The sequence below is a fragment of the Stylophora pistillata genome, chromosome 6, assembly GCF_964205215.1.
Source record: "Stylophora pistillata chromosome 6, jaStyPist1.2, whole genome shotgun sequence".
Classification (NCBI taxonomy): Eukaryota; Metazoa; Cnidaria; class Anthozoa; order Scleractinia; family Pocilloporidae; genus Stylophora; species Stylophora pistillata.
The window spans coordinates 10911280-10939275 of NC_142524.1; the positions used below are offsets into that span (position 1 = coordinate 10911280).

The following is a 27996-nucleotide window of genomic DNA, read 5'->3' on the forward strand; positions in this document are numbered from 1 at the left end:
GGCCTTATGAAGCCAAACGACTAGATAAGCATTTTGTTAATCCTCGATCTTTAAACTTTGATTCAGAGTGGGGTTCAAAACAAGTTAGTGATGTGTACTTATTTTTTGCCCAACCTTAACCTTGACGTGAAAAAATTGATCACAGTTCCAAGTGACCTCGAGTCACGATAGGCCTGTTAGTTTTTGTGATCATCCAATCAAATTGACTTTGGGATTAAAATTGACCAATCACATTACGTGTTAGTTCCGTGTTCTAGAAAGGCCACAGTAACGCGGAAAGGAAGTTGAATATGGAGTTTGGCGCGTTGTTTGGTTGCGAGAGGGTGGCACGGTCTAGTGTTGTGTGGTAAAATGACAGATAGAACTGCACCGACCTCGTCGCTAAAGCTAGAATGGGTGTACGGTTACAGAGGACACCAATGCCGCAACAATCTTTACTACACCTCATCGAAAGAGATCGTGTACTTCGTGGCAGGAGTCGGTGTGGTTTCCAACACGAGGGAAAACTCCCAGCGATTCTTTCTTGGACATAACGATGATATTATCAGGTTTGTGGTGTTTGACTGTCTAAGGGAATCCTGTGAAGTATTTTGTTGACAGCAGCAGTGAAATATATGTTTGCTTGAGGTATTTGCAGTCCTAGAACATAATTCATACACATGTATATTGTGTGTATATGTTGACATGTGTTGCCGTGTGAACCCATTGAGTACAAGTTACCTTTTGAATCGATGTACAAGTCGTTTTTCGATTTTGACCGCGATTTATCCGCGTGATTTCGTTTTGTTATAGGTTCTTTGAGCTTTGAATTTTGAACGAAGGCTTCTAAAACTTTGGTCTTGGAAATTGTATAAAATCTTCCCTAGCTGAGCAGATCGAACGCTTGATCAGTCATACAAAGCGAAATATTTAATAATTTGCAGTTGATTTGATTTTAAGGTACAAAGTGAAGCCTAAATTGTACAACCAGAAAATTTTTTTTTGCGTTTATTTTCCATTTTGCATTGAAGGCCCCAGTAATCTCCGTGCCGCACCTCACAAAATTGTGAGGAAATCGAAGTTGATGACATTAATTTTTCTTTATTTTCATGACTACACGCTGGAAAACTGACTTTGGATCACGACAAAATCTGAGAAAATTTTCCAGCGTTTCCAGTTACCGATCATTTATTCCCTGAACGTATTTTTCTCCGAGCTCGTACGCTTTTTAAAATATAGCAACTGAACTGTCACACCCTATATTCTTGTTTGAATATTTAAAGAAATTAATAAAATGCTCAATTATTGATCCGCAAGTAACCAGACGAATTTACAATTCAAAGTGTCTATATGTAAATTTTGTCAAACTGGAAGCTTCTGGCACGAGTTTTTGTATATTTAGATTGTTTTGTCATTGAAAAACCTTTTTCAAATGGATGGGCCAACTACAGAAATAATGTTACTTAATTATTTACATAGTGAGAGAGAAATGATCAAAGGAATATATTATCTACTGAACAGTCCAGCCTAGAAATTGATGTGACATTTTGAAATCAACTTCAAATAACATGCTGTGTCTGAAAAGGCACCCTAAAGATAATGCTGCAAGGTGCTGAATTAATGGTGGCTGATAATTTTACATGATTGCTTCTCTTACATGTGTAAAGTGAAAAAACAAGTGTCAGTAAACTAAATATTGAAGCACCAAAAAAATTTTGAGGTACTGCCCTAAATTTAAAATACTGACTAGACTGGTCTGTCCTTTGCGATCACTTGATATCTATTAACATGATGGTCAATGTGCCAAATATATTTGTTTTACCCATATTGTTAATTTTCAATTGGACCCTTTGCCTTGTGTCAGCTGAAAATTGATAAGAACCACTTAATATTATACTAAAAGTTTATACTAGCCCTCAAGTGACGATCTCTGTTTATCAATTTCACATTCTCAACCCCTGTGTTGTTTCAAGGAAATATTCTTTGAAACAAGCTGGGGTTTCATTAAGAGCCAGGCGCTGGGTAAATTGACCAGTTGTGAGCAAGGTTTTGCCCACCTGGTTTGACAATCTGGAGGAAAGTTTAACTTATAAAGAAGTTCAGTTCAAAATGTTTTGCCTGCCTGTAAAAATCAGATGCCCTCCAGCTGAAAACATTAATGAAACCCCTGAACAAGAAAAAATGTTAAAGGAAAATTAGATTAGAGATTTGGAATTGTATACTACACTGGTCTTTAGCTTAAACCTTAGATCCCCAAAACTAACAGTACAATATCAACCTTGAATTATTGGTCATGAGAATAAAGCGAATGATCATCAGTGAGAAAAGCTCTTGATTATTATACAAACTCTTAGTCTGGCTTTTCTTTAGTGATTTGAGTTGCAGACCTACATTTTCAATATGAAATATTATTAGGATTGTGGCATTTTTGCTATGAGGATGACATTTTCTTGGGTTGCCACTCTTGATGTATATATCTTGTTAGACTTTTTGTTGTGTAGTATCGCTGAGTATTTTTATGAGTTATGCTGTAATTTCACAAGCCTGTGGGGCGAGTCAAAGTACAGATTATAAATAAAAGTACTCAGCAATATGACACACTAAAATGTCCAATAAGTTATTTATTATTCAACACACCAAATTGTTATTTCAGTGTGGGTGAATTTTGTGGATATTTATTTACGGGGAGTGTGCGACAACAGTATGCAAAGCAACAGTATGGTATTTTCTTCCATAACAGATGAAATTTCATTGTTATCTATTAACTGCTTTTCTTTGTTCAATTTATCTAATGAACTTGGATCAATATTGGCCAGCCATTCCAACTCTTCATTGTCAGAAAAATGATTTAAACTGTTGGCCATTTTGTTTTGTATCTTCAATCCCATTTTTCGCTTGCGCGATGCGAGAAAACCTGTCTAACGGGTTCTCTGGGGTACAAATACTGTGTGATATTTGTACTTGACTTGGGCATCATTTGTACTTTACGGAGTGTAGTTGCATAAGGGTCTGATATTTACTTTGCAGATGCTTTAAAACAGTTGAAAGTGCAGGGTTTATTAAACTGTTCATGGACTCTGGGCTCAAGTGCAGATTTTTTTCTTTTACATGTCATTAGAGAGGAATATTGTTTTTATGTTGACAGTTTGGCATTACATCCTGAGAGACAATTGGTAGCAACTGGACAGGTTGGGAAGGACCCATATGTCTGTGTTTGGGATTCAAAAACATGTCAGACAGTTTCCATATTGAAGGATGCACATCAACGAGGAGTCACCTGTTTGGCATTCAACAATACTGGCACAGTAAGTTAATTATAATAATCTTTTTCCTTAAATAGTTCTTATGTTAATATACACAGAAAAACTACAGGTGTCTGATTGGCTGAAAATGAGTGCATTTTTCATGTAACACAAGTTCAAAGTTGTAAAATGAGTGCAAATTACTTTAAGCATGCATTGTCAAACTTTTGTCTGTCTTGACTGTGATGCTTTTTTAATGTAAGTTAACAAGTAATGACATGATTGTGAGTGCAATTTGTTGTAAAAAACCGCCTCCCGGTTAGCTCAATTGGTTAGAGGGCTAGACTGTTGAGCAGGAGGTCAAGGTTGATGGTTCGAACCCTGGATGGACCAACACTCAAGGTCTTAAAATAACTGAGGAGAATGCGCTACCTTTCTATAATATCAAGAAATGGATAGACATTCTAGTCTTCTCGGATAAGGACGGATAAACTGTAGCTCCCGTCTCCTGGTTCTAGTAATTAGTTAATTTGGTTAGGCAGGGGACGTTAAAGAACCCACTCACGAGATTACTGTGATGTGGTCTGGCCTGTTTACTGGGAATTGGGGGGAGGGGGCATCTTCCTTCGATTGTTTGTAAACTGCTGATGCAGTCTGGCCAAAGTCCCCCGAAAAGTGTTGTGATGCACATTTGATCATATCTACATGTTAATTTGTGCGATATAAATATTAAATTATTATTATTATTATTATTATTAAAAATCACTTGTAAATTTTTCAAAGACCACAAATTGCACTTGCAAATGCAATGTGTCACGCAACGGTCACACACCAAAAGAATCATTTTATGCTGGTGCAGACTTCAAGTGTTTTTCTTTTTATGTGCTTTAATTGCATATTTGTACAGCTTTTGGTGTCAGTGGGTTTGGAAGACTACCACCTGATATCAGTATGGGACTGGAGAAAGGGGCGAGCATTGGCATCTGTCAGAGGACATACTGATCGAGTAAGACAATGTAATTTATTTTTACCAATGAAAACAGTTCAGGTCTTGCACACATTACGTCAAAAAGCCCATTATTTGTCAAAGTTTATCCCACTGTATTCAGTGTATAGTAAGTAGGAGGGGAATGTTGCTTTATAGATATTCCCCAGGGTGGAATACTAGTTCATTGCAGGTTCTAAGTTTATTTTCTTGTTCTTTGGTCTGCAGATCTTTGACATTCAGTTTAACCCTTATCAAGAAAACTTGCTGGTGAGCTGTGGTGTGAAACATATCAAGTTTTGGACCTTGTGTGGAAATGCTCTCAATCCTAAAAAAGGTTACAGGTCTTTTTTAAATGGAATTAATAATTGTTTTGTGGGTAATTTTGTGCTTATGTAGATTTGGTGATTCTGCTGTACTTTATATTTTGCTGGTATGTTAACAGTTTTTCACTGAATACTCTTTTAGGAGTCTTTGGTAAAGCTGGAGAGATTCAAACAAATCTGTGTTTAGCATTTGGTCCTAATGATGTTACATACTCTGGAACCCTGAGTGGAGAAATCTACAAATGGAAAGGTCACAACTTGTCTGGAACTATTCCAAATGCACACAATGTAAGCTTGGTTATACTTTGCACAAGAATTACTAGTTTTCCAAACTGTAAATACTGCCCTAGAAAGAACTAGCGAAAAATAAACAGCTGAGTTCCCAGGATTTTCATGAAGACTTTTGACATTGTAATGTGTTTTACTTCAGGTAAGCTACAGAGAACTTGATAGGGAGCTAAGCCAAATACTGCGCACATATGAGACAAACATTTTGCATATTTAGATTTCTGCTGTGTTACAAGGAACATCTCTTCACCTCCTGGATGGAATGTTAGCCCTCAGAATTCCCTTCCAGTTTTATTACTGGTATTGACATTTAAATGCCAGCAAGAGAAATTACTGGCTGATTTCCATTTTATTTTCATTGCAGGGAGCAATATTTACAATGCATGGAAACAGTGATGGATATGCCACAGGATCCAAAGATGGAACTGTTATTCTGTGGGACAACAACTTTAAACCAATCACAAAACTAGAGATGATCAACACTCCAGTTGGCTATGAAGGTGATGCAATGTTGAAATGTTTTTCAAGATTCCTATGCATGCAGCAAATATGAACCCTTTGACTCCAAAGAGTGACAGCATGTAATTTCTGCTTACAATATCACTCCTGAACCACATATTATGGTCATCAGAATAAAGGAAATGATCACCAACTAAAGAAGCTCTTGATTGTGAAACAAGTTGTGCAGATCAGAACTGTAGGGATTTAGTGAGCTGTGTGAAATTAACAATTATTCCATGAGTGCGCGTTGGATATGAGATGATAGATAGCCAACGAGGCACGTAGCCCCGAGTTGGCCACAATCATCTCATATCCAACAAGTGCGAGTGGAATAATTGTTTTCTTAAAAACGCCCCCAAGATATTAGACAAAACTTCATATTAGACAAATTTTTTCAGCTCCCTTTTAATTTTAAGCTGATGCGTACGCTTACTATTTTTGTAGATTATGGTATATTGGCTCATATACCATAATGGCTAAGCCAATAAAAAGTCTTGAATTGCATTATCCAATGATCCAGTTTTTAATAATAAGAATTATATCATGTATATTTTCAACTTCATCAATTCTAAACCAATGGGGATAGAAAGTGTTAAGTACTGGTAATTAAGAGGTAATGTCCCAAACACTCCAGTGGGACTTGAAGCTGCATGTAGATGGAGCTGGTATAAAGGATGGGGTTTATGATAGAGAGAGGGGCATATTAGAGACAGAAGCTTATCAGAGAGAGAGAGAGAGAGAGAGAGAGAGAGAGAGAGAGAGAGGTCCGGTAAGATAAAGAGGATCATTTGGGGTAGAGGCACATTTTAAACTTGCCAAGACCTAAAATGCAAATTGCTAAATGATATTTAAATGCAATGAGCATGGTAAGGATTGTTAGAAAGGAGATCAATTGAAAGAAGGGGGCTTTTTCAACAGTGGGATTAAAGTTATTTTTATAAATTTGTCCAAATGGTCAGGTCTGTCTGTGCGAAGTGCATACTGGATGGGTGAAAAAATTCTTGTCGGTACTAACGCTGGTGAGGTGTTTGAAGTTATTGCGACGGAAAAGGATAAACCAAAAACCATTGTACAGGTGGGTATTAAAATATTACTGAGATTGTCTTCCCTCCAAGCATTTTAAGTATTATGGATTCAGGCTTTGATTTTCTTTGTCAGGGTCATGCTGAAGGAGAGCTCTGGGCTTTGGCTGTACACCCAAAGAAGCCAATGTTTGCTACAGGGAGTGATGACAGAAGTGTTAGGTACATTTTTTGTTCTCTAAGAACTCAGGTAGTTTAGAGATGTCTGAATGATACCTCTCTGGTATGATAAAGATGATAATGATCAGTTTTGTATATTGATATATCACAACCGTGGTTATTTGCATGCGGCAGAAGCTGTTTTGACCCCCCCCCTCCTTGAATGAGCTACTTTTTCTCACCTCAAATTTGAAAAAGTACCCATGATACTGATTTTAGTATTATATTTCTTAATTTGGCAGGCTATGGAGTATGTTGGATATGACTCTGCTGGCGCGAACAGACTTGGATCAGAAAGTGCGTTCATTGGGTTTCAATGCTGACGGCAGCCATCTGGCTGTAGGGCTTGGTGATGGGTCATTCATGGTTTTAAAAGCAAGGTATTTTTAATATGAATTGGCAGTTTTTTGTAAACATAGTGTTACATTTATACCTAGAGGAAGTCAGGTTTGCCAGGTTTCACAGAGTGGAAGCTTTTTAAGCAAATTCTTTTGTGACAACCATCTGAGGTAGAGGCTGATAGTTTCTAAAGAAACTGTTTAGGGCTGCGTCGGTGGGGGTAACGAAATAATTTGAATATATCAACAAAGTTGAAATGGTAAATTGGCCACCGTTACGATTATAAAAGCTGACGTTTCGAGCGTTAGCCCTTCATTGGAGTGAAGGTAGCGAAGCGTGAGGTAGAGGTTTCACTAAAAGCCAGGTACCAGCGGTTGACTGTTGCCTGCAAGACCTCTAAAGAAGGGTCGACAGCACAGGGTTGGTCTGCATGCACACTTTCTAATTAAAATATTACCTAGCGAGTTTATACTAATTTAGATTACTCACAATAAGGTTTTAAAGGTGGATCCTCAATCCTCATTGGCTCTAATTCTCTGGCCATGGACAGCACCCCAGCCCAGACTTCCCAATACACAGTTAACCAACCATACCACCACACAACCAAATTCTGTTCATAGAAGTAAAGCATGAAAATGAGTCTGTTTTGATGAACATAGTGTTTTAAATGGAAGGACGCAGTAATCTTGTGCGAGAATTCACTGGTTGGAAGCCTGTGGTAAGAGACGTCCTGTTCCTTCTGCAGCTAACAAAATTTTAGTGCAGTTGACGTTTCCCAGTCAGCACTCTGATTGCCACTTTCCACTCCCAAATTTACCACAGGAATGTTGAGAAAAGGGTTTAGGGAATTCCTGTGATGAACTTTTCATACTGCTAGTCCTCCTACCACAGGCAGCCCAAGCTCACTGTTAGAAAAGCGGACGTGACTCTTACCGTGTTGCGCAACGTTTTATATTTATAAAGGTTTGTATGGGATGTTAGCGGTTTGCCTTAAAAGAGAGAAAAAAAATTTCTTGTTTTGAAATAAAGATTTCCTTATTGCCTTGTTGTTTTCTTTGTTGATTACCAGCGTCTCAGGCCATTTTGAAGCGTTTTCGGCGAGTTAGCGCCATGTTGGTGTTCAACTGCTAAAAAAAGACTGAACACTAACATAGCGCTAACTCTCCGAAAACGCTTCAAAATGGCCTGAGACGCTGGTAATCAACAAAGAAAACAACAAGGCAATAAGGTAAGTCCATTTTAATTTCAAAACGAGACATTTTTTTCTCTCTTTTAAGGCAAACCGATAACATCCCATACAAACCTTTATAAATATAAAACGTTGCGCAACACTGTAAGAGTCACGTCCGCTTTTCTCACAGTGAGCTTGGGCTGTCTGTGGTCCTGCAGTGATATCTTGTTACATAATGATGATCAACAGAGGTAGATTTTAATTCTTTTTCAAAGGGATCTTTCAGAAGTAACTCACATAAAAGACCGCAAAGAAGTCATTCATGAATTGAAGTACTCTCCCGATGGACAACATCTGGCTGTGGGATCTAATGACAACTTTGTGGATATCTATTCCGTGGCTCAGCGTTACAAGAAAGTTGGAGAGTGCAAAGGCAGCTCAAGTTTTATCACACATTTAGACTGGTCTATGGATAGCAAGTACTTGCAAACCAACTCTGGTGCCAGTGAAAGGTTGTTCTTCAAGATGCCAAGTAAGTGTGTCGTGTAAGAGCTCCCAATGTATTGCTTTTTGTAGCTTTTATTGATCAAGTTGAGATTAACCAGGTGTGGGAGACTGGTGTTGAGAGCAATTAATATCCTGCCTAAGTGGTCTGTATTGGAAACTGGTGATGTCATTGTCCCTGGGGGTTTTATAAAGTGGGTTTTATAAATGCTAGAATAGCAGCAGCAAATTCTAACAGCACATTGGGAGGACCTGCATGTGATTTAACTTGTGTTTTTTTCTTTATATTTCTTTTTCTCAGGTGGCAAGCGTATTGCAAACAAAGAGGAAGTGAAGGCAATTCATTGGGCCACATGGACTGGTGTGTTAGGAGTGGAAGTAAATGGAATTTGGGAAAAATACACCGATACAAACGATGTTAATGCTTGTGATGCCAGCTTCCAGAATGAAGTCTTGGTTACTGGAGACGACTTTGGTCTTGTAAAGCTGTTTAGATTTCCTTGTCTAAGAAAAGGTGAGCTTCGAAATAAGTATACCAATTTTTTTAAATTTTGTAGCCTTTGAGTAGGCCATGACAGGCACTACCCCCATGCGCACGATCGCTGTATTGGTGCCTAAGCCCCTCGCTGCCTTACGTCACCATCGTGGAAAGCTTGCGTGGGAGTCAAAGGGTGTGTCAGGGTGATATTGGATTTTAATGGTGGTTAATGCCATAGTGTTGTGCTTTGGGCGTTATTTATTCTGATTCAAAAGGAATGACATAGACCCAATTTTTAAGGTTTTTTTTTCCTCGTGGATATACGAAGCACAAGAACGAGCTAGGCGGGGATATGCAAATTTCGTGGCGTTGGCATGGCCTTAGGAGTTTGGGAGTCTAGATAATGCATCTTATAAAAGATGGCGGGCCGATTGTTTAATTTGGCGGATCAATTGGGGAGGAATCTTCCGGAGATGAAGATTCAATCGCAGGATTCACATTATATTCTGCAGAGTATATCCACGACATCACCACAGCGTCACTTTGATTTCTATATTAAGGCTTCTACATTTTGAATTTGAGTGGACTTGATAAAGTAGACTCAAAGAGATAAAACTGAACAATTTTTTTTAGGTGCGAAATTCAGGAAGTATGTTGGACATTCTGCACACGTGACAAATGTGCGATTTTCACATGACACGATGAGAGTGATAAGCGTCGGCGGTGGGGATCACGCAATCTTTCAGTGGCGTTACTTGCCCGAAGGGTCACATGATGGTGGGGATGACGTGGATGGAGGGGCGTACCTAGAATCTCACAGTGACGAGAGTGATTCGGAAGCATCTGATGCTGATGAACTTGACAGTGATATTGAAAATGTAAGCCTGAGATCGTGAATGGATAGCTGTTTGTCAATGATGAGTTTTGGAATTGTTAACCGTCGAGGCAGCCGAATTAGACTTGTTCTTTTCTTTGTAATTGTGGTACATTGTTGTCTTTTATATGATATTTTTGCTCTCAGGGATGCTTTTCCTAATTTTTTTTTTTACAAATTTTGTTTCCAAACATTTTGTTCAGAATTTGACAGAGACGCGCCTTGGAAAAAGTTTGAAATATTGTATAGAACCGTCTGTGAGTAGATGGAATCGTCCACTCTAGAACTGTCTGCAATCGGACGGTTCCGTGTGAAATTGGAAAAAGTCGTGCAAAATCGAGTGGAGATGCCTGAAATAAAGACCTTTTTGTATAGCCACCTGTTAAATGGCTCAGCTGTTTTGTATCTAACTCATTCCCATCCAGAACTAAGTTCAATTGTTGTTCCATTTCAGGAACGTCAAATTGACTATGGCAGAACACTGTATCGGGAGGACTTGCCAGCCTTGAAAGAAAGATTGAAGCTCTCGAAAGAAGAACAACAAAAGGAAGACAGTGTACCGCGGCAGAGGCCTCCCAGTCAGGGCTTGAAATTAGAGTTTGTGTTTGGGTAAGAGACTTACTTTTAGCCTGCAGGAAAGGCCTACTCTTTTTGCTTTTCTCAGGCGAGTAGAGCCATTGCAAGGTATGTACAGGGCACGCGCAAGGTACACGCGAGTGTTGAGACGCGCGCGAGTCTTCGTGCATACCTCCTCTAACCTGATCTACGCGAATAAAATGACACGTTGTCTTACGCATTTATGCCCAGAAGTGAGTTAACGTGTAAATTCCCTTCACACTATCAATATGTTGTCCAGCAAATAGGCTGCGAGAATAAATGAACGTTTGTTCGTTTGTCTCAGGATGTAGGTAGGCTATCAAATGTACTGATGGCGATGTTTCGACTGGTTTTGAGCGCATGTTAAGTTATTACCTTGAAGTTGTTGTTTCGATGTAATATCAAATTCTCTTGTTGTATGCGTAAGGAAGTATATCGCTCATAGCTGGGAGAATTTGGAATCTTATCAGGCAAAGGGTTAAAATTTTATTATAGAGCCGTCTCTAAAGAATTCTTTCCAGTTTTTAGGTCCCTTCTACATTGAAGACATAATCCGTAGTCGATGTCTTTGCCTTAAAATAGGATATCTCATCTTTTTATTTAGTAATTTTCAGAATGATTCATTGACCAATTATTTGATTTTATTACACGACTTGGGAAGTCAGAGGGCCAATAACTAAAATCAACCAATCAAAATGCTCTATTGCCGGTCAATATTCTCTCAGTATTGGACCGGGCACTGTCCCGAATGATACCGCACTTGTGTCCCTTTGAACTTCAGTCGTGTAATAAATCTCTTATTAACCAAGCTTTCTCGATACCGTACTGGAAGAATATCGACCCTCGGTCTTTTTTGTACGGACCTCGCTGCGCTCGGTCCGTACTGTCAAGATCTCGGGCCGATATTCTCCCAGCACGGCCCTCGCGCTAGGTTAATAAGATATATCTATTTCTTCTCAGTTACCGAGGGTACGACTGTCGCAACAATCTGTTCTACACTCAAAGTGGCGAGGTTGTGTACCACGTGGCTGCTCTTGGGATTGTGTACAACCGTGATCATAAGCAGAGATTTTATAATGCGCACACTGACGACATCCTCTGCTTGTGTATACACCCTGTGAGAGACGTGGTGGCGACTGGGCAGGTACGTTCGAAATTCCTTTTAGATCGTTTGCCAAAAATTTTATGGATGACATGATATTGTAATGATTCATTTCACAGTTGCGTGCTTGGTTGCCAAGCCTTAGAACAGGAGTGAGGCTAAGGGTGAACTTGCTATGATACAAACGTTACTGATTTTCTAATGTAATTGACTTTGGTATCATGCTAACTAGTTACTGGTCTCTTTCACAAAAAGGTCGCCTTCAACCTCGCTCCAATTCAAAGGCTTGGCAACTGAGTACACCACTGTAAAATGGCCTATTGTTGAGGTCCAGGGGTTACGCATTGATTGGCTCACCGTGTTGTGATATCTGAAGAAAACTTCAGAGACGCTGAGCGTTTTGAAACCTTGTGGGGGTGGGTGGCGGACTCATCTAAGCTAACAGTCACAGAATTCCCGCGCTCCTTACGCGAATTTGCTTATACCGCTCCTTTACAGCTGCGGGCTCTTATTCATGCAGCGAGGAGAGGTAAGTAGGAAAAGATATATGCCGCTTAGATTTTTCGGTTTCGGGCTTTTTTTGCAAACCTGAACTATAGTTAAATGTCCTTGATGTAAAAAAATAAACTTCTCACTAAAGGAGGGAGTAGCACTAGGGGTTCACGGGCACTCCGGCCCCCCTCCCCCTCAGCTGCGCCTCTGGGTTTTTAGGTCGTAAACCAACCTGAACCTAAATCTTTACAGTGTAGACGCTACTAACCTAAATGGTAAGTTTCTCTGTATAAGCTGTTTTTTTTTCTTATCCTTAGGTGGGTCGGGACCCTGCTGTCCATGTATGGGATGCTGTGAAGATGGAGACCTTAGCCATTCTGAAGGGGCAACACGAGAGGGGTGTCTGTGCTGTCGACTTTTCAGGTTAGACATATATGAAGTAGTGATCTTTGCTACTATGATCAGGCATTTCTGAAAACCTGCGACTTTCCTTTAAAGGTGACGGGAAGAAGTTAGCCAGTGTGGGACTTGATGATAACCACGTGATTGTGGTATGGGACTGGAAAAAAGGAGAAAAATTAGCAACAACAAGGTAAAGAAATTTATTTCATAAAACAAATCAACGAAAATAAAGAGAGATGAAAGAAAAATGTACTCTAAAATTTGTCTCGTCCTCAACGTGTTGCCTCTTAGCTTATGTGGTGATATCTGGGGGATTTTTTATTTTATTGTGGAGACCTTTATATATAGCACTTAATCATGTACCTTTGACTTCAGGGGACACAAAGACAAAATATTTGTCATCAAATGGAATCCTCAAAACCCAGACCTTCTTGTGACAGCTGGCATGAAGCATATCAAGTTCTGGACACAGACCGGTGGTGGCTTCACCTCCAAGCGAGGAACGTTCGGTAGCGCGGGGAAAGCCGAGACTATGATGTGTGCCACTTATGGAAAGAGTCCTGATTTGGTGTACTCTGGTGGAGCCAGTGGAAAAGTGTACATATGGCAGGGACATGCTCTGCAAAACTCAGTGCAGGCTCACGAAGGACCTGTGTTTGCTATGCAAGTGCTAGAAAAGGTAACTATGAAGCTTTGCGAACTGAAATTGGCTAAAATTTGAGTGACATTTATTCATATTCCAGCAACTCTAAGTGTTGACCGAGAGGTTGATGTAATGATCAGTTTTTTTGCAGATGGAAGTTGAATCACGATAGAACCTGAAAGCTTCTCATCCCTTTGACTCCCAAAAAAGATTAACATGTAACTTCTCCCTATAATATCCGTACATTATCTAGCAAACGGGTAATGAGAATACTCAAACTTTATCAGTTAGAAGTTATCTTGATCTAACACCAAATTCTTACAACTGATTTACAAGGAAATGTATTGCAGTTAGAGGGGAGAATTGAGCTGAATTAACCACTAAAGCTCGGGAGTAAAGGTTAAGAAATTATTTGCCAACACTAAAATCCAACCTTTTTTAATTTACCTTCCCCTAGGATAATGGTGCGTTTGTGTTTCTGTCCACAACGATCTGATTTTGTTTTGACAGGGCTTTGTGACTGGTGGAAAAGATGGTACAGTTGGGCTATGGGACGATAATTTCTCCCGCTGTTTAAAGAGTTACAAGGTCACTCGCACAAGTCTTAGTCCAGGTCCACCGGCTTCAATTTTATTGGAAGATGTTCCCCCCATCCGTGCTATAACACTTGGACAGGGGAAAATTTTGGTCGGTACCAAAAATGGCGAGGTATTTTTAGTTCCATCTGCAATTTGTATTGAGTAAATCTTGTGGCTGAAGCAATCTAGCATTGACTGACATCTCACTATTTTAATTCTCGCATTTTGGTTCTGGTCTCAGGACTCGTAAAGCTTTCGGGCAAAAAGGTAAAGGAAAAGACTGTACACGAGCCCATCAGGCCGGCGCTTGACTCCGCTTTCCGTAGCATAAAGCGCCCAGGAGTATTTCTGCCCCCCCCCCCCCCGGAAGGGATATTAGTCCATCACAAGGTTACCCCCAGCTTTAAATTCGGCAGTACCCAGTCCCCTCAGTGAAGAGAGGCGCTGTGAGAGTAAATTGTCTTGCATAAGAATACAACACAATGTCCCTGACGGGGACTCGAACCCAGACCACACAACCGGAGTCGAACGCACCAACCATGAGGCCACCGCGCCTCCCACCAGCACAAGAGAAGATAAAAATGTGAAAGTGAAATTCTTTTGAAATTGAATTTTAGATCATGGAGATTGACAAGAGTGGACCCATCACAGTTCTCATCCAGGTACTTAGTCATCTTCTAGTGGTTGATTTGTTTTCAAAGGAACCTCTCATTTTTTATTGCCTGTGGGAAGGGGGGGTTCGGAGATTTAGGGGGGATCGCATGGTTTTCAGGGGGAACGGAGGGGGGTGGGACGAGCCGTGGCCAACAGAGACTAAAGGTAGGACTGTAGAGAATTAACTGCTAATTAGCTGCCAAGGGGGAGGAATGATGAGAACACTACAGAGCCTCATGAGGAGTTAGGTAAGTTTTATCAACCCAGATCTCATTAAAGTGACGCCAAATCCAGAATTCAAAATTGGATCAAATTAGTGAGAAGCCAGCAGTATCCCCTACCCACTTTAGACTAGGCACAATTTGTGATTCACGTTTTTTGTGGAAGTATTTGACTTTCAACTCAAAGTCCAGTTTGCTGCTTGTTTGATTACTCATAGGGTCATCTGGAAGGTGAACTGTGGGGCCTGGCCTCCCACCCAGCCGAGGAGCTCTGTGCGACAGTCAGTGACGACATGTCAGTGAGGGTATGGGATCTAGCTGATCATAGGTTAAAGAATGTACGTAAACTGACGAAACCTGCCAGGAGTGTGACGTATTCACCTGATGGAAGAGTCCTGGCAGTTGGATATAAAGACGGTAAGAATTCTGACAGCGAGTATGAGTAGGCGTCAAATCTCTGCGCGACCGGTCAAAGATGGACGGATCACTTCGAAATCGAGCGCGTCCATCCAAGATCGGACGGATCGTTCCTTGGTAAGAGTAAATTCGTCTAAAACCCGTCCAGAATCGACCCCCATACCCACCCCTAGAGAAAGTAAAGAAGGGAAAGTTTCTTACTCATTCTTCCCTTAGAGTTTTTTTTCTCCGTTCCTTCGTAGTAATAAAGGCTCAATACGTTTTGTTTACTCTATTTTTCGTTTGCTCCTTAGGCAGTTTTCAAGTCGTCGACTCTTCAACCCTGGATGACATCGTCGGGTTTCACCACAGAAAGGAAGAAATTTCAGACATCAAGTTTTCACCTGGTAAGACCTTTTGGTTTTGTATCGAAAGATTGGGAACAAGAACTTCTGCAGAGTGCGTAGCAGCAATAGGAAACGAAATACAGGGGATAAAATACCAGTGAGATCGAAGTATTGATAGCGGCCTAATTCACCGCCAATTCCTTCCGTTTCCCCCGCTCTCTTAGATAGTGTTGGGCTTTGTTTCCTGTGTGTAGTATATTGCCACTATATTGGGTTAAACAGAACCACGAAGTCACAACAACATGGCCACTTCAACACAACTTTAATACTGCAATGTACTCTGGGTACATACACAATAATTATGACCTTCAGGGTACTCAATATATTACACCGTGGGGGAAAGGGAAGGGTGATTATTCATTGTAGTGTGGTGAACATTTTCCATTTCGTTTTTGTCATGACAGGTCAAGGTAAATATTTGGCTGTAGCGTCACATGACAACTTTGTTGACATCTACAATGTGCTGAGCAGTAAACGAGTCGGTATCTGCAAAGGAAGCTCAAGTTACGTCACTCATGTGGACTGGGACTCGAAAGGTACGCTTGTATGAATTCCAAGCTTGTTTAACTCCACGATGGGATGGGCCACTTGGATCAAGTACAGACTTCTTTTTTTGTAAAGCATTTAAAAAATATTGCGCTGAGAGAGAGGGAGAGAGCTTCAAGTTAAAGGTAGGTTTACACAAGGCCAAAACTGACTCAAAGTAAATCCTTTACATTTTCAGGGAAGCTTCTCCAAACAAACTCAGGCGCTAAAGAGCGCCTGTTCTTTGAGGCACCTCGTGGTACACGCCAAGCTATTGTGTCCAGTGAATCCAAGAAGATTGATTGGTCCACGTGGACAAGTGTTCTTGGGGACGATTGCTCAGGAATATGGCCGCCCCACTCAGATATCACTGATGTCAACGCGGTCGATTTAACCAAGGACAAGAAGATTTTAGCCACTGGAGACGATTTTGGCTTTGTGAAGTTGTTTGAATATCCAGTGCAGGTGAGTGCAAGAGAAAGGATTTGCTACTTCTAAGGATAAGGTGTTTTACGGTGTTGCAAATTTGACCAGCTGATCTCAAGGGCATTTATTTTGCTATCTCGATTTTGAATATATTTAATTTGTTTAGATTGTAATATTTTTGTATCTTGTTACTCTAATTTTTTTGCGCTTTTATGTGATAGTTTCTTTCCATATATTTTGATTCTTTTTTTTTTATGTAAGTGTACTTATATTGTATTGACTGCAGAATAACCTTGTAAGGTAAATGATCTATATACCTTTATCTTTATCATTCGCGATCCACTAGAGAATTAGGTGAAACCTTTTTTTGCGCCATTTTTTTCTCATTACACTCTCTTATTCTCCCCCAGCCCTCCCCTCCCACACTGCATTGCCCTCTTAAAGCTTGATGCAATAACCCTGTCAAATCTTCTTTCAAAATTCATTCCAAACCTCACATATCTTTAGCTTTTCCACGCCAGGCGTTAATTTTTTATTGTATCGTTGCGCAGTGTGTAAGTGGTAGCAGTTGCTGTCTATATTTAACTAAAACCATTCAAGGCTTAAAAACAATGATCGTTAATTTGCAGGGCAAACACGCTAAGTTTAAAAAATACGTTGGACATTCTGCGCATGTGACTAACGTCCGCTGGACAAGCGATGACAACCACTTAATTTCTGTGGGCGGAGCCGACACATCCGTCATGGTGTGGTCACATGCTCGAGCCCATGGAAAAGAGGACACTGGCGGCGATAGCGATGACTCGGACACCGATTCTGAAGAAGAAGGAGGCTATGATAGTGACGTTGAGAAGGAGAAAAATCTCACGTATGAGGACAAGATTTACGCAAATCCGATACGAACCACAAAAGGTGTTAAGCCACACCTTAGGGAAAGACAGGATGACGAGGAACACAGGTGGATAATCATTGTTAATCTGCGGCGGGGCGGGGAGGTTTGTGTATTACGGCTGAGCTTCGCGAGACATCTCTGTCAGGGGTTATCCCGGCTTCTACAGTATGGAGCGGCTCGGATTATTGCTTCATCCCTCGGGATGGCAGGTTTCCGACTATTTCCTTGACAGTTTCGCCGTGCCCAATTTACATTTCAATGCACTCAGGTGAAGATAGTCACTGTAGAAGCGAAGTTTTTTTGCACACGAAACAACCATAACCGTAACCTATTTGGAAACGAGCGCTGCAGTTTTCTACCGAGATTCTGGCCAAAACCAGATTGCTACTAGCGTATACATCTTCGCTCGGTACCCAGTTTGGCGTATTGATGTTGCTTTGTTATTTTTGTGTTTTTTTTTGCGTGTGTCAGACCCGCGGTTAGTCGTGGTTCCAAAGCTCCCCCGAAGGTGAGACAGCTGGATCGGCAAAGGGACTCGGGAAAAAAGAGAAGATCCCAGCCCATCCAGGTAATGGCGTATGGAGTGGTTCACAGGGTCACCATCTCGTTTCTCTTGTTTTAACTTTATTTTATGTTCAGTCACTTGCAATGTTGTACAGGCTCTTCTCAGCTGCCTAAACTTGTTCTGGTTTCATTCGCATTACCGACTGGGAGAATTTTTACTTCTCCAGGGTGGGATAGTACATTTAGTGTGCACCCCATTCCCCCATATATTGAACTCTTTGGTGGAGTGAAGCACCTTGAGAGTTTTAAATTCCGAAATAGCACGATACAGGGACACGGCCAGGAATGAGACCTACAACCCCGGACAAAACTGTTCAGACATTTCAATGCAATTTTTAATTTCACGCCATGCAACAATCGTTTCCAAAAGGAACAAACTTGCCTCCCTCCCCACCCCTGGTACAATGTTGTTGGGGCTTAACAGCTCAAGCAGGCATTTCTTGTGTTACCGCAAACAACATTGCAATAGGGGAGGGGGAAAACAATCTTTGAATTTGCGACGGGAAGCATTTTTGTCAGGGTGAGTGCAAAAAATAGGTATTTTTGTAATGTGTCTCAACAGGTTTTGTCCGAGGTTGTAGATCTAGATCTTCCGTTCAGGAGTCTTGTGCGTTTGCTATTACGAAGTTTTGGTGTTCGCCATCAATTTTTGGCGTTCGTGATGCCTCTTTTAATTCTATACAAACCATCCACGGTTGCAGGAACTAAGTTTGGAATTCATTCATGGCTACCGAGGTTTCGACACCAGAAATAACTTACACTACCTCCCTGAGGGGGACATTGTATACCATGCTGCGGGAGCAGGGATCGTACTGAGCACCGCTAACGGTGTGCAGTCGTTTTACCTCGAACATACTGATGACATCATCTGTTTGACCACCAATCAGCACCCTAAGTTTAAGGTAAAGTTAAATCAAGATAGGTTTGCTTTTCCTTTAGCTAATACGCAATCACCTTTACCTGTAGAGCGGGCGTAGTTTTGACGAGCGAGTACCGTCTTTGATTTAGCAGCAGCAGCAGGCTGGTAAAAGAGCGAAGTTTGTACCAAGGGGGTGAGGGAGGGTCAAAAGGAATGAGAGGGGAGGGGGTGGGATGGGGCAATTAAAATCTTCACGCCCTTTCCCGTCCCCTTCCCCACCGTCCACTCTTGCTCAAAATCAAACATGACCGGTCAAGGAGACGATCACGAAGTTGTAACGTTGACTCGCCCTTAAATGGCGCTAGCCCTGCAGCCAACAATCACCTGCGAGGATGTTACCTTTATTTTTCTTCTGTTGTTGTTCAAGTTGTTTTCAACAATGCGAAGAAATATTCTTTTAACTTATATAAATTCCGCTAAGATTCTAGCGTTCTTTCCCTTTTCAAGAACATTACACGTAAATCTACAGAAATTAATTTGAAATATGAAGGTCATGTTGCTGCCATAGTGTAACTTAAATGAAAGTCATTTTCCTTTAGGTAATACGCAATCACTTTTACCTGCAGAGCAGGCGTAGTTTTGACGAGCGAGTACCGTCTTTGATTTAGCAGCAGCAGCAGGCTGGTAAAAGAGCGAAGTTTGTACCAAGGGGGTGAGGGAGGGTCAAAAGGAATGAGAGAGGAGGGGGTGGGATGGGTGGGATGAGATCTTTCAAACCGGCAGTCTAAATCCCACAGGGATCAATGAACGCTTTTCATTCCACTGATTTATTCATGTTTTTCTCGTTGCCATGCACCCACCAATAACGTAGCTCCATTTTCTGCCTTTAAAAGCACACACAACCCACAATTCCTCTATTCGCTTCGACGAAGGGCTAACGCTCCAAACGTCAGCTTTTGTAATCATTACAGTGGCCAATTTACCATTTCAACTTTGTTGATATATCCAAATTATTTCGTTACTCCCACCGACGCAGCCCCAAACAGTTTCTTTCGAAACTATCAGCCTTAAATGAAAGTCGTTGCATTCAGTGAACCCCTCCCCCCCCCCCCACAAGTCGTTTTCATGATGTTGACATATCGTTGGCTTTCCAGCCTAACACAAGGCTTGGCTAGACCATGTTTCCTTGAATTGGTAATTCGCCTGCATCGAGTATCAGTCCAACGTAGATTAACCTTAAGCAATTCGTCATATTTCCCTTGGCTTAGCGCAGGTTTTCAAGCACAAGCGTAAGCACAAACGCAAGCCTAAGGTTTATACGCCAAATGAAAACGAACATCGCCAAGCACTAGTACAAGAAAAGGAAAAATTTTGATCCTTGTGCTTGCGCTTTTGTTTGTACTTGCCTCGAGGCCATTTTCACGGTGAGTTAAGAGCTGTTGCGCTTGCGTTTGTGCTTACGCTTGCGCTTGCGTCGATGGTGAAAACCATCAGCGCTTTGGCGCTGTGAGTGTTAAGTCTTTTGTCCACACTTTTTATACAAAGTAAAATATTTGCTCCTAAACTCTGTGATCTTACAGAATATTGTAGCAACTGGCCAGATCGGTACAGAGCCGTGTGTGCATGTATGGGATGCCATGTCCAAGGAGACGTTATCTGTTATTCAGGGATTCCACACTAAGGGAGTTTGTGCTGTGAACTTCAGCTGCAACGGCAAGCTTTTGGTCACTGTAGGAATTGATGCTGCGCATAGCATTGCTGTGTGGAAATGGGCTGAAGGTTAGTGTCGTTGATTTGTCACGAAATATTTATGGTTGATCATTGTAGAAAATAATTTGGATATATCAACAATTATAACATAACCAAAGTAAAGCGCGCGCTCTGATTGGTCAATTCAGCGTCCCCCATTTGCCCATGGGTGTACGCTGCTGACGTGAGCAAATGCAAAGACAATTTTTCCCCGCGCGCTTGTATTTTCTGGTCACGTAAGATTTGTTAAATGAAAGGGAACTCTTTAGCTACGATTTATCAATGTTATGTTATAAAACAAATGGTAAACACCACAGCGTACACTATTGAGTTATGGATGCACTCGGGAGGTTTGCTAAGCACTCAAGAAGCTAGAGTCGCTCTCGGCTATCGCCTCGCGCGACTCTTACGCTTCTTTCGTGCTTAGCAACCTCCCGCGTGCATCCATAACTCAATAGTGTACGCTGTGGTGTTTACCATTTGTTAAAGTTGAAATGGTAAATTGGCCACCGTAACGATTGCAAAAGCTGACGTTTCGAGCGTTAGCCCTTCGTCGGAGCGAAGGGCTAACGACGAAGGGCTAACGCTCGAAACGTCAGCTTTTGTAATCGTTACGGTGGCCAATTTACCATTTCAACTTTGTTGATATATCCAAATTATTTCGTTACCCCACCGACGCAACCCCAAACAGTTTCTTTCGAAACTATCAGCCTTTATTCATTGTAGAAAATAGGTCCATTTCAAAGGTCCAGTCCAAAGATTTTATGGTATTTTTGGGGATAAGTGCTGTGGAGACATGAAAAATTTACTTAATTTGCCTCGTTAAAATTGAGTTGCAAGGAAGATATAGAATGACTTTGTACGAACGGCAACCAGAAGGAATTTAGGCGTTTCTTTACTGATGCGAAAATATTTTTCATTTGCTGTAAACGTTATTTTTTTTTTGTTAGACCTAATAAACGATCTATTTGAGTTTTGAACTGAATTCTAAATTACCTAAAGCCAAAAGTATCGTTACGAAATCGTGTTAGTTTATTTTTTGAAAACGATTGAATTCAACATCTGTCTTTCCTTCAAATCTTTCAGGAACCAAGCTCGCAAGTTCTCATGGTCACACCGACAGGATCTTCGTTGCTGAGTTCAGGCCTGACTCTGATAGCCAGTTTGTCACGTGTGGTGTTAAACACGTCAAGTTTTGGACTTTGGCCGGTGGGCAGCTTGTAGGAAAACGAGGGGTCATAACCACTCCCCAGCAGGGGGAGGGAGACGATTCTCAACTACGCATGCAGACTATGTTGTCAGTTGCATTTGGAGCGGTAAGTAACTAGTGCATTCCACGCTGTTGAAAGTCAAGTTGTTCAGACAAGTAGTATTTAGATTTCTCCTGGATGAGACGCGAGTTAACTGCAGCCTTCCCCCCCCCCCCCCCCTAAGCATTGGGAATCATTTTATACTCTTGAGAGGAGGGAGGAACTCAGAAAGTACCGTTTTGTCACTGTATCTAGTCTGTTCACTGATCTTTTATTTTCTCCTGAATCATCGTCCAGGGTAGGGGAGATCGCTTTAGCGCTTTTTGCTCGTTCTTGCGCTTTCACTTCGCGTTCCTCGCTAAACTACTTTTTAAAGAAAGCGGCTGTGGTCAGCGTACTTTTCTCCACAATAGCAAAGGAATGAATTGGTTCATACTGCAATAATAAGGTGAAGAAGTTTCTAAAGGAACTGTGGTGCTGTGTCGGTGGGGGTAATAAGGTAATTTGGTTTTATCAACTGAGTTGGTGATGAAAATTGGCCACCCTAAAGAGTTTAAAAGTTGACGTTTCGAGCGTTAGCTCTTCGTGAGAGCGAATGGCGAAGGGCTAACGCTTGAAACGTCAGCTTTGAAACTCTTTACGGTGGGCAATTTACATTAATAACTCAGTTGATAAAACCAAATTGCAATAATAAATCTTCCCTTTCTACTCTCTTTGGAAAGTCATTCATATGAAGGGTGGCTATTGATGTTCGACTTTTACGTTTATTTTGTAATATTCTGCTGAAATCCATTCCCTCACACATACATGTACCTATATACTTTAATTTCACACAGGAAAACTTGACATTTACTGGAGCTATGAACGGAGATATATTTGTGTGGTCAGGTCACAAGCTTGCGAGGGTGGTTAGCCGAGCACACGGTGGACCCGTATTCGCGATGCACACAACATTCAGGGATGGACTCATAGTTAGTGGCGGCAAGGACAAAGGGTAAGAAAAAGGGAAGTGGGCTTTTTGTGCGTTTCGCGAGTGGTACTTACGAAGCAGGGCCAGCTCGGCTAGAAGCTATTTTGTTGACTCTCAGAAGTGGTCTACCCCACAAGGAATGGCCATACTAGAAGGGCCTGGTAATATCACGTTTTTGTCCCTTTCCACAGGAACGCCAAGGAAGGCGTTGGCATCAAACTGTGGGATCAGGAAATGAAACGGTGCCGCACGCTATCCTTGGGTCCAGGTCCCTGTGTTGTACGGTCAGTCTGCAGAGGCAAGGTTAGTTAAGCGGTTTATTGTTTGAAAACATTCACTTAAAACGGTTGCTCCCCCACCTCAACCCTTGAAGTAATGCATCTTGAGTCTGAGATGTACTAAAGTATTTAAAAATCAGAAGGAATATGTTGAATTATGTGCGTGGAAGCAAATAAGACGTCCACAATCTTCTCTACTCCTTTTGTTTTGCTGCTTTCAATGTTTGTAACAAATTCTGGAAACTGCTGTCAGCTGAGAGATGAAAGTTCATTATTCTTTTTAGGGTAAAATCCTGGTTGGCACAAAGGACAGTGAAATAATTGAAATCACAGAGAAAGCAGCCACGTTACAGGTCAGGGTTATCTCAGTGTTTTTATAATTTCAAGCATTGCGTGATCTTCATTTGATCTATTGCAAGTAGTACATAACTCTCTGAAGTTACTCTTTTCCCAGACCCTCGTTCGTGGTCACGGTGAGGGGGAGATTTGGGGACTAGCCTGCCACCCGGATAGAGAAGTGTTCGTGACAGCAAGCGATGACCAGACAGTAAGGCTTTGGGACGTGGCCAGCAAGGTAATGCTCTGTGATTGGTTGATCTGTGATGGAGTAATTTCCTATTGAGTTCGATGGGTTGAGCGTGACAAATGTGTCGAAAGTAATCCGGAATTGCTTTGGTTTTGCTTAACTTTGTTCTGTGATTGGTACAGAAAATTCCCACTATCCTCTCAACCAATCATTCGCGTTTTCCTGCGCTTTAAGTTTCAAGCAATTGGCTTTTTTTCACTTTGTATTGTCATTGGCTGATGCTAATGTAAACCACCTTCTGATTGGTCACCGTGATTACTTTGGTTTTGGTTTTTCGACACCTAGTTGAAAACTGCAGTAAAATAAATTCGAGATTGTATTGACTTTGTCCTACTGCTCTCTGCAATTCTTCTTGGAAACGTGTACTTACCTCACCTGGATAGCCATGTGTTCACCTTTGACCATTTTAATAGAGAGGATTAAAAACTGAGAAAAAATAGATTTTTCTTAAAGTTTTACACAATTCTACAGACAGTCGTGGAGATTTGTGATAACAAACACTTTAGTATGCTGTCAGCAAAGTAAATCGAGGAACAGAAAAATTTTGTTTTATAGACGATGGTAAAGATGGCTCCATTGGGCGTCGCCGCTCGTTCGGCGGCTTTCTCACCTGACGGGGAACTTCTTGCTGTAGGTCTTAAAAATGGCGCTTTTGCTCTGCTGAAAACCGCTGAGCTAAAGATCGTGGCGCAGAAGCGTGATCGTCACCAAGCCATTCAAGATATTAGGTAAACAATTGAGTAAACATGATTGGTTTGAAAAAAATTCTCCCCAACTGACTCACTTTATTTCGGGACGGGACCAGGTAGAATGCGATTTTGCCCGTTCTTAACGGTCATTCAGGCCAAGCATAGACGATTCAACAAGCCAATCAGATCAATTCCCGGACCTGGTGTCACATGTGAGTTTGTTTTAGGTTTTCGTCCTTGCCTCGAGGGTTTTTATCCAAACCAACATTTCAAATCCGACTCGACCTGGAAACAGTGGACAAGAAGAACCATCTAGTGGAATGTCCACTGCTAAGTTCCCATTATTCCGTTCACTTGGATATCCAGGCTTGTCACGGCTAATTTCTGAGCTCCCATGGACCTCCCCGCAATCATGTGCCGCTGTTGGCTTTGCTCTTATCATTTTTCTTTTATGGTTGATTTCACCTTTCCCAAACAAATGATGGTGTTGTTGACTCTGATAGATTCAGTCCAGACGGAAAATACTTGGCAGTTGGATCAGACGACAGCTGTGTTGACTTCTATGAGCTTCGCGAAGGACGACCTCTTTCACGTGCTGGTTACTGTAAGGGAATTCCTTCGTTCGTCACTCAGATGGACTTCTCTGCTGATAGCAGGTTCATTCAGGTGTGAAATAATCCTTTTAACTGTTATATGTGACTGACAACGAGACTATTTTTTTTTTTGCCGTATCCCACTTTTTACCCCGAAACAGATGCATCATTCAAAATTTACGAAATAAATCTTCGGAAACGCGTGTAGTCTTTCTGATTGGCTGTTGCTAGGTTTTAAATTCACTTTTGGCGCGAAAGTAACAAACAGGCAGAGACGCTGGTTGACGGATGATTGTCGCGTTAACGTACATCCTTTTTCCAAACTTAAAAAAAAATTTTTTTCAGGCGCATATGTTGCAGGAGCGCATCAATGGTTAATGTTATTTCTGGATTGCGCCGAAAACACTTAATGCCTGACCAGGTCGTTTATGACAGCGTGAATGTGGTTCCTTTTTTGATAACACACTAGATATGAAGGACACTTGTGACTAAAAAATTAAATATACAGTATAATCGAACTCGTTGGTAGTTTCTGAAGCACAGTAATAGAGCCGGTCACGATGGAAGAGAGACATGCATCTGGCTTGCGTTGGCAACTCAGATCATTATTTCCTTCGCATTCTTTATTCGACAATCAGGCTTACATATTGTTTGTTTGTTGGCTAAGGTCTCCACGGGCGCTTATGAGCGTTTAGTGTTCACAGTTCCTAGTGGAAATCCCTTGAAAGATAGAAAAGAAATCAACAGAATCACTTGGGCCTCATGGACGAGGTAAGTAGTTTTTGTACTCAACTTCCCACTGTTACTTAATAAGTTCAGAGAACGACTTTTCCGTGCTTATTCTTACTTGTCGACGTTTCAGTGTTCTTGGTAATGAAGTCATTGGCGTTTGGCCTCGTAACGCTGACAAAGCAGACGTCAACTGCGCCAATCTCTCGTCCAGCGGCCTCTCGCTCGCCACCGGTGATGACTTTGGTTTTGTGAAGCTGTTTGAGTTCCCTGCCTCAGAGAAATTTGTAAGTTTATTTTGTCATGACCTACGTTAAGTGCAATAAACCGTATGGTGCTTCTTTTTTTTTTTTTTACCTATTATGTTAATATGACTTTAGATATACAACTAGCTGCCTTGCAAGTGCGAATTTCTTAGTTATTTTCGTGTGCGAACTTAAATTGGCAGCTTGAAAAAGAACCCCTCACAATTTTTTAAATCATGGCTGTAAATTATCCGGGTGTATTTGTTTCCAGGCTCCCTTCAAGCGGTATGTGGGTCACTCCGCTCACGTGACTAACGTGCGATTCACTTGTGATGACCGATACTTGATAAGTGCAGGGGGAGACGATTGCTGGTAAGTTGGAGAGGCAAGATATTTGTGCTTGTTGATTTTGAACCAAATCACAAATTTCGCTCATTTTATGAAGACAGAATGAGGAAGATGGGAATCGTTGTGCTTGACGGATGAAGTAAGAACGGTTTTGACATCTGCCTTAAGCTTGGCCCCCCCCCCTCCCACCCGAAAAAGATTTAAGCAGCTCTTGAAGATTCTATCCATTCCAGCCAATTCCAATTTTGCTGTCGCACGCCACAGCAACTGAGCTCCAGATAAAATGTTGGCAAGCTAAGTTACTTACTAGCGCCAGGTTGTTCAAAGTGGGGTTAACATAATCCACAGTAAGTGTGAAATCTGATTTCAGACCTGAAAGCTTTGAAAGAAAATTTAGTAAAGGTCTTTTTGTCTAGAATTTGAATATCGAGTGCTCTAAACCAAATAGAGGAAATGATCCGAAAAAGGCTTTTGAAATAAAGAAAAAAAAAAGAAAAAAAAAAAAACCAGGATCATGATTAGAATTTAACCTTGGGTTAGCGCTTATCCGCCTTTGAACAACTGGGCCCAGATGCACAGGTAATGTCGAAATTCCTCTGCAACGCGATAGAGTTAGAGAGAATGCAGAAGAAATTGTGCCACATTCCTCTCCACTAAGCTTATCGGCGGAATCGTTGGAAAAACCTCAGAACAATCGTTAAGATTAGCTCGGTAATTTCAATAACATTTTTTCCCCTTTTAATAGTGTCTTTGTTTGGAAGTGTACATAAACTGCATTCCCTGGGAAGGTGGCGATCTCGTAAAACACGACAACACCCATTAAGAAGAAGTAAAGAGGACATCGGGTCTGAAAAGATTCATCTCCAAAAGTAAAGTAATTGTACGGTTGAAATGGGAAGTACTTGGAGCTCTTCAACTTCAAACTGTGGTTAGCTTCACGGTGTACTTCGGAGACGACATATTTGTTTAGCCGAAGGATTTAATCAGAGATGTTCAAAGCTGCTAAGGAGTGGAAACGGCTCGAGAATGACGTCACGACTTGTGAAGAACCCTGTGGTGTTCGTTTTCAGATTGGCAAAAAAGAAGTTAAAAAACGGTTTAAGTATCTCTGGGTTTTTTTTTTTCCCTGAAATCGCGTTCGAAGCGTGAGAGAAAGGTGTTAATAGCGAAAGAACAGAATTTCTTTGAGATTTTTAACCGTCCTTCAAATGCGTTAAGTTCGTTAAGTTGAAGCAAAGAGGAAAAAACCTGGAATGTACTGAATCAGTAGATTGAGAGGCGGCCATTGGTTTAGGAAATTCCGGAATGTCAGTGATGACGAATTACGACAAGTTTTCTTCACCAATCGGAGTGAATTTTTTTCTTTAAGAGCCGATAGGGATTTAGTTGAGGATTTGTTTAAAAAAAGTCAGAGATGAAGGGGATTCGAAGTGCCAAGAAAGTGGAAAGACTACTCAAAGTTTCAAAGCTGATCTCTCCAGCTATTTTGCGATGGCTCCCAGTCTGTTTGCCTGAAGCCGACATGAAATAGTCGTAACTTTGGTCTTCGACAAATCAACTATTATTTAATTGAAAGCACATTTCTGTATAGTTAGTACTGTAGGGTCTTATCTTAACGAGGAAAGGAAATTATTAAAGGTCTCGAGGGCTTAATAAATTATAAAACATAAACAACTTCACCTTTGTTTTGTGTGCTAGAGCGAAAGAAAATTAACTCATTCCTTTACATGGAAAATTTTCATGGCGCACTTTTAATAGTAGCAGAGAAGTGAGAAAGTGACGGAAGTTTGGGTCGAGTCGTCACCTGACCCAGATCTCCCTCGTTTTTTCACTCCTCCGTTACTGTCGCACCGTTTTACCAATATTGAATGCC

The 27996-nt window shown here is 41.2% G+C and overlaps 1 protein-coding gene across 1 annotated transcript; it reads left to right on the plus strand.

The window, feature by feature from the left end:
* The first annotated feature begins 269 nt into the window (after positions 1–269).
* Positions 270–27802, plus strand: LOC111339304 (echinoderm microtubule-associated protein-like 6). The gene is made up of 38 exons (XM_088763043.1): positions 270–548; positions 3125–3284; positions 4129–4227; positions 4435–4543; positions 4675–4820; positions 5185–5320; positions 6281–6396; positions 6480–6565; positions 6805–6942; positions 8348–8604; positions 8878–9090; positions 9688–9932; positions 10383–10537; positions 11486–11669; positions 12437–12542; positions 12618–12711; positions 12897–13200; positions 13675–13872; positions 14360–14404; positions 14836–15034; positions 15328–15420; positions 15825–15956; positions 16145–16410; positions 17001–17329; positions 17735–17831; positions 18529–18729; positions 20267–20465; positions 21522–21751; positions 22522–22679; positions 22847–22958; positions 23218–23286; positions 23388–23507; positions 24075–24247; positions 24712–24874; positions 25469–25572; positions 25664–25817; positions 26047–26147; positions 26869–27802. Exons 1-38 carry the CDS (start codon positions 352–354, stop codon positions 26891–26893), a joined length of 5913 nt encoding a protein of 1970 aa, XP_088619169.1. The 5' UTR covers positions 270–351; the 3' UTR covers positions 26894–27802.
* The last annotated feature ends 194 nt before the right edge of the window (positions 27803–27996 follow it).

What these genes read in the sequence shown, in the direction of transcription:
- LOC111339304 (XM_088763043.1), top strand. Translation starts at nt 352, where the DNA reads ATGACAGATAGAACTGCACCGACCTCGTCGCTAAAGCTAGAATGGGTG. An exon ending in TCAGAGGACATACTGATCGA is followed by an intron (nt 4,228 to 4,434) that starts GTAAGACAATGT and finishes TTTGGTCTGCAG; the next exon opens with ATCTTTGACATTCAGTTTAA. An exon ending in TGCTCTCAATCCTAAAAAAG is followed by an intron (nt 4,544 to 4,674) that starts GTTACAGGTCTT and finishes ATACTCTTTTAG; the next exon opens with GAGTCTTTGGTAAAGCTGGA.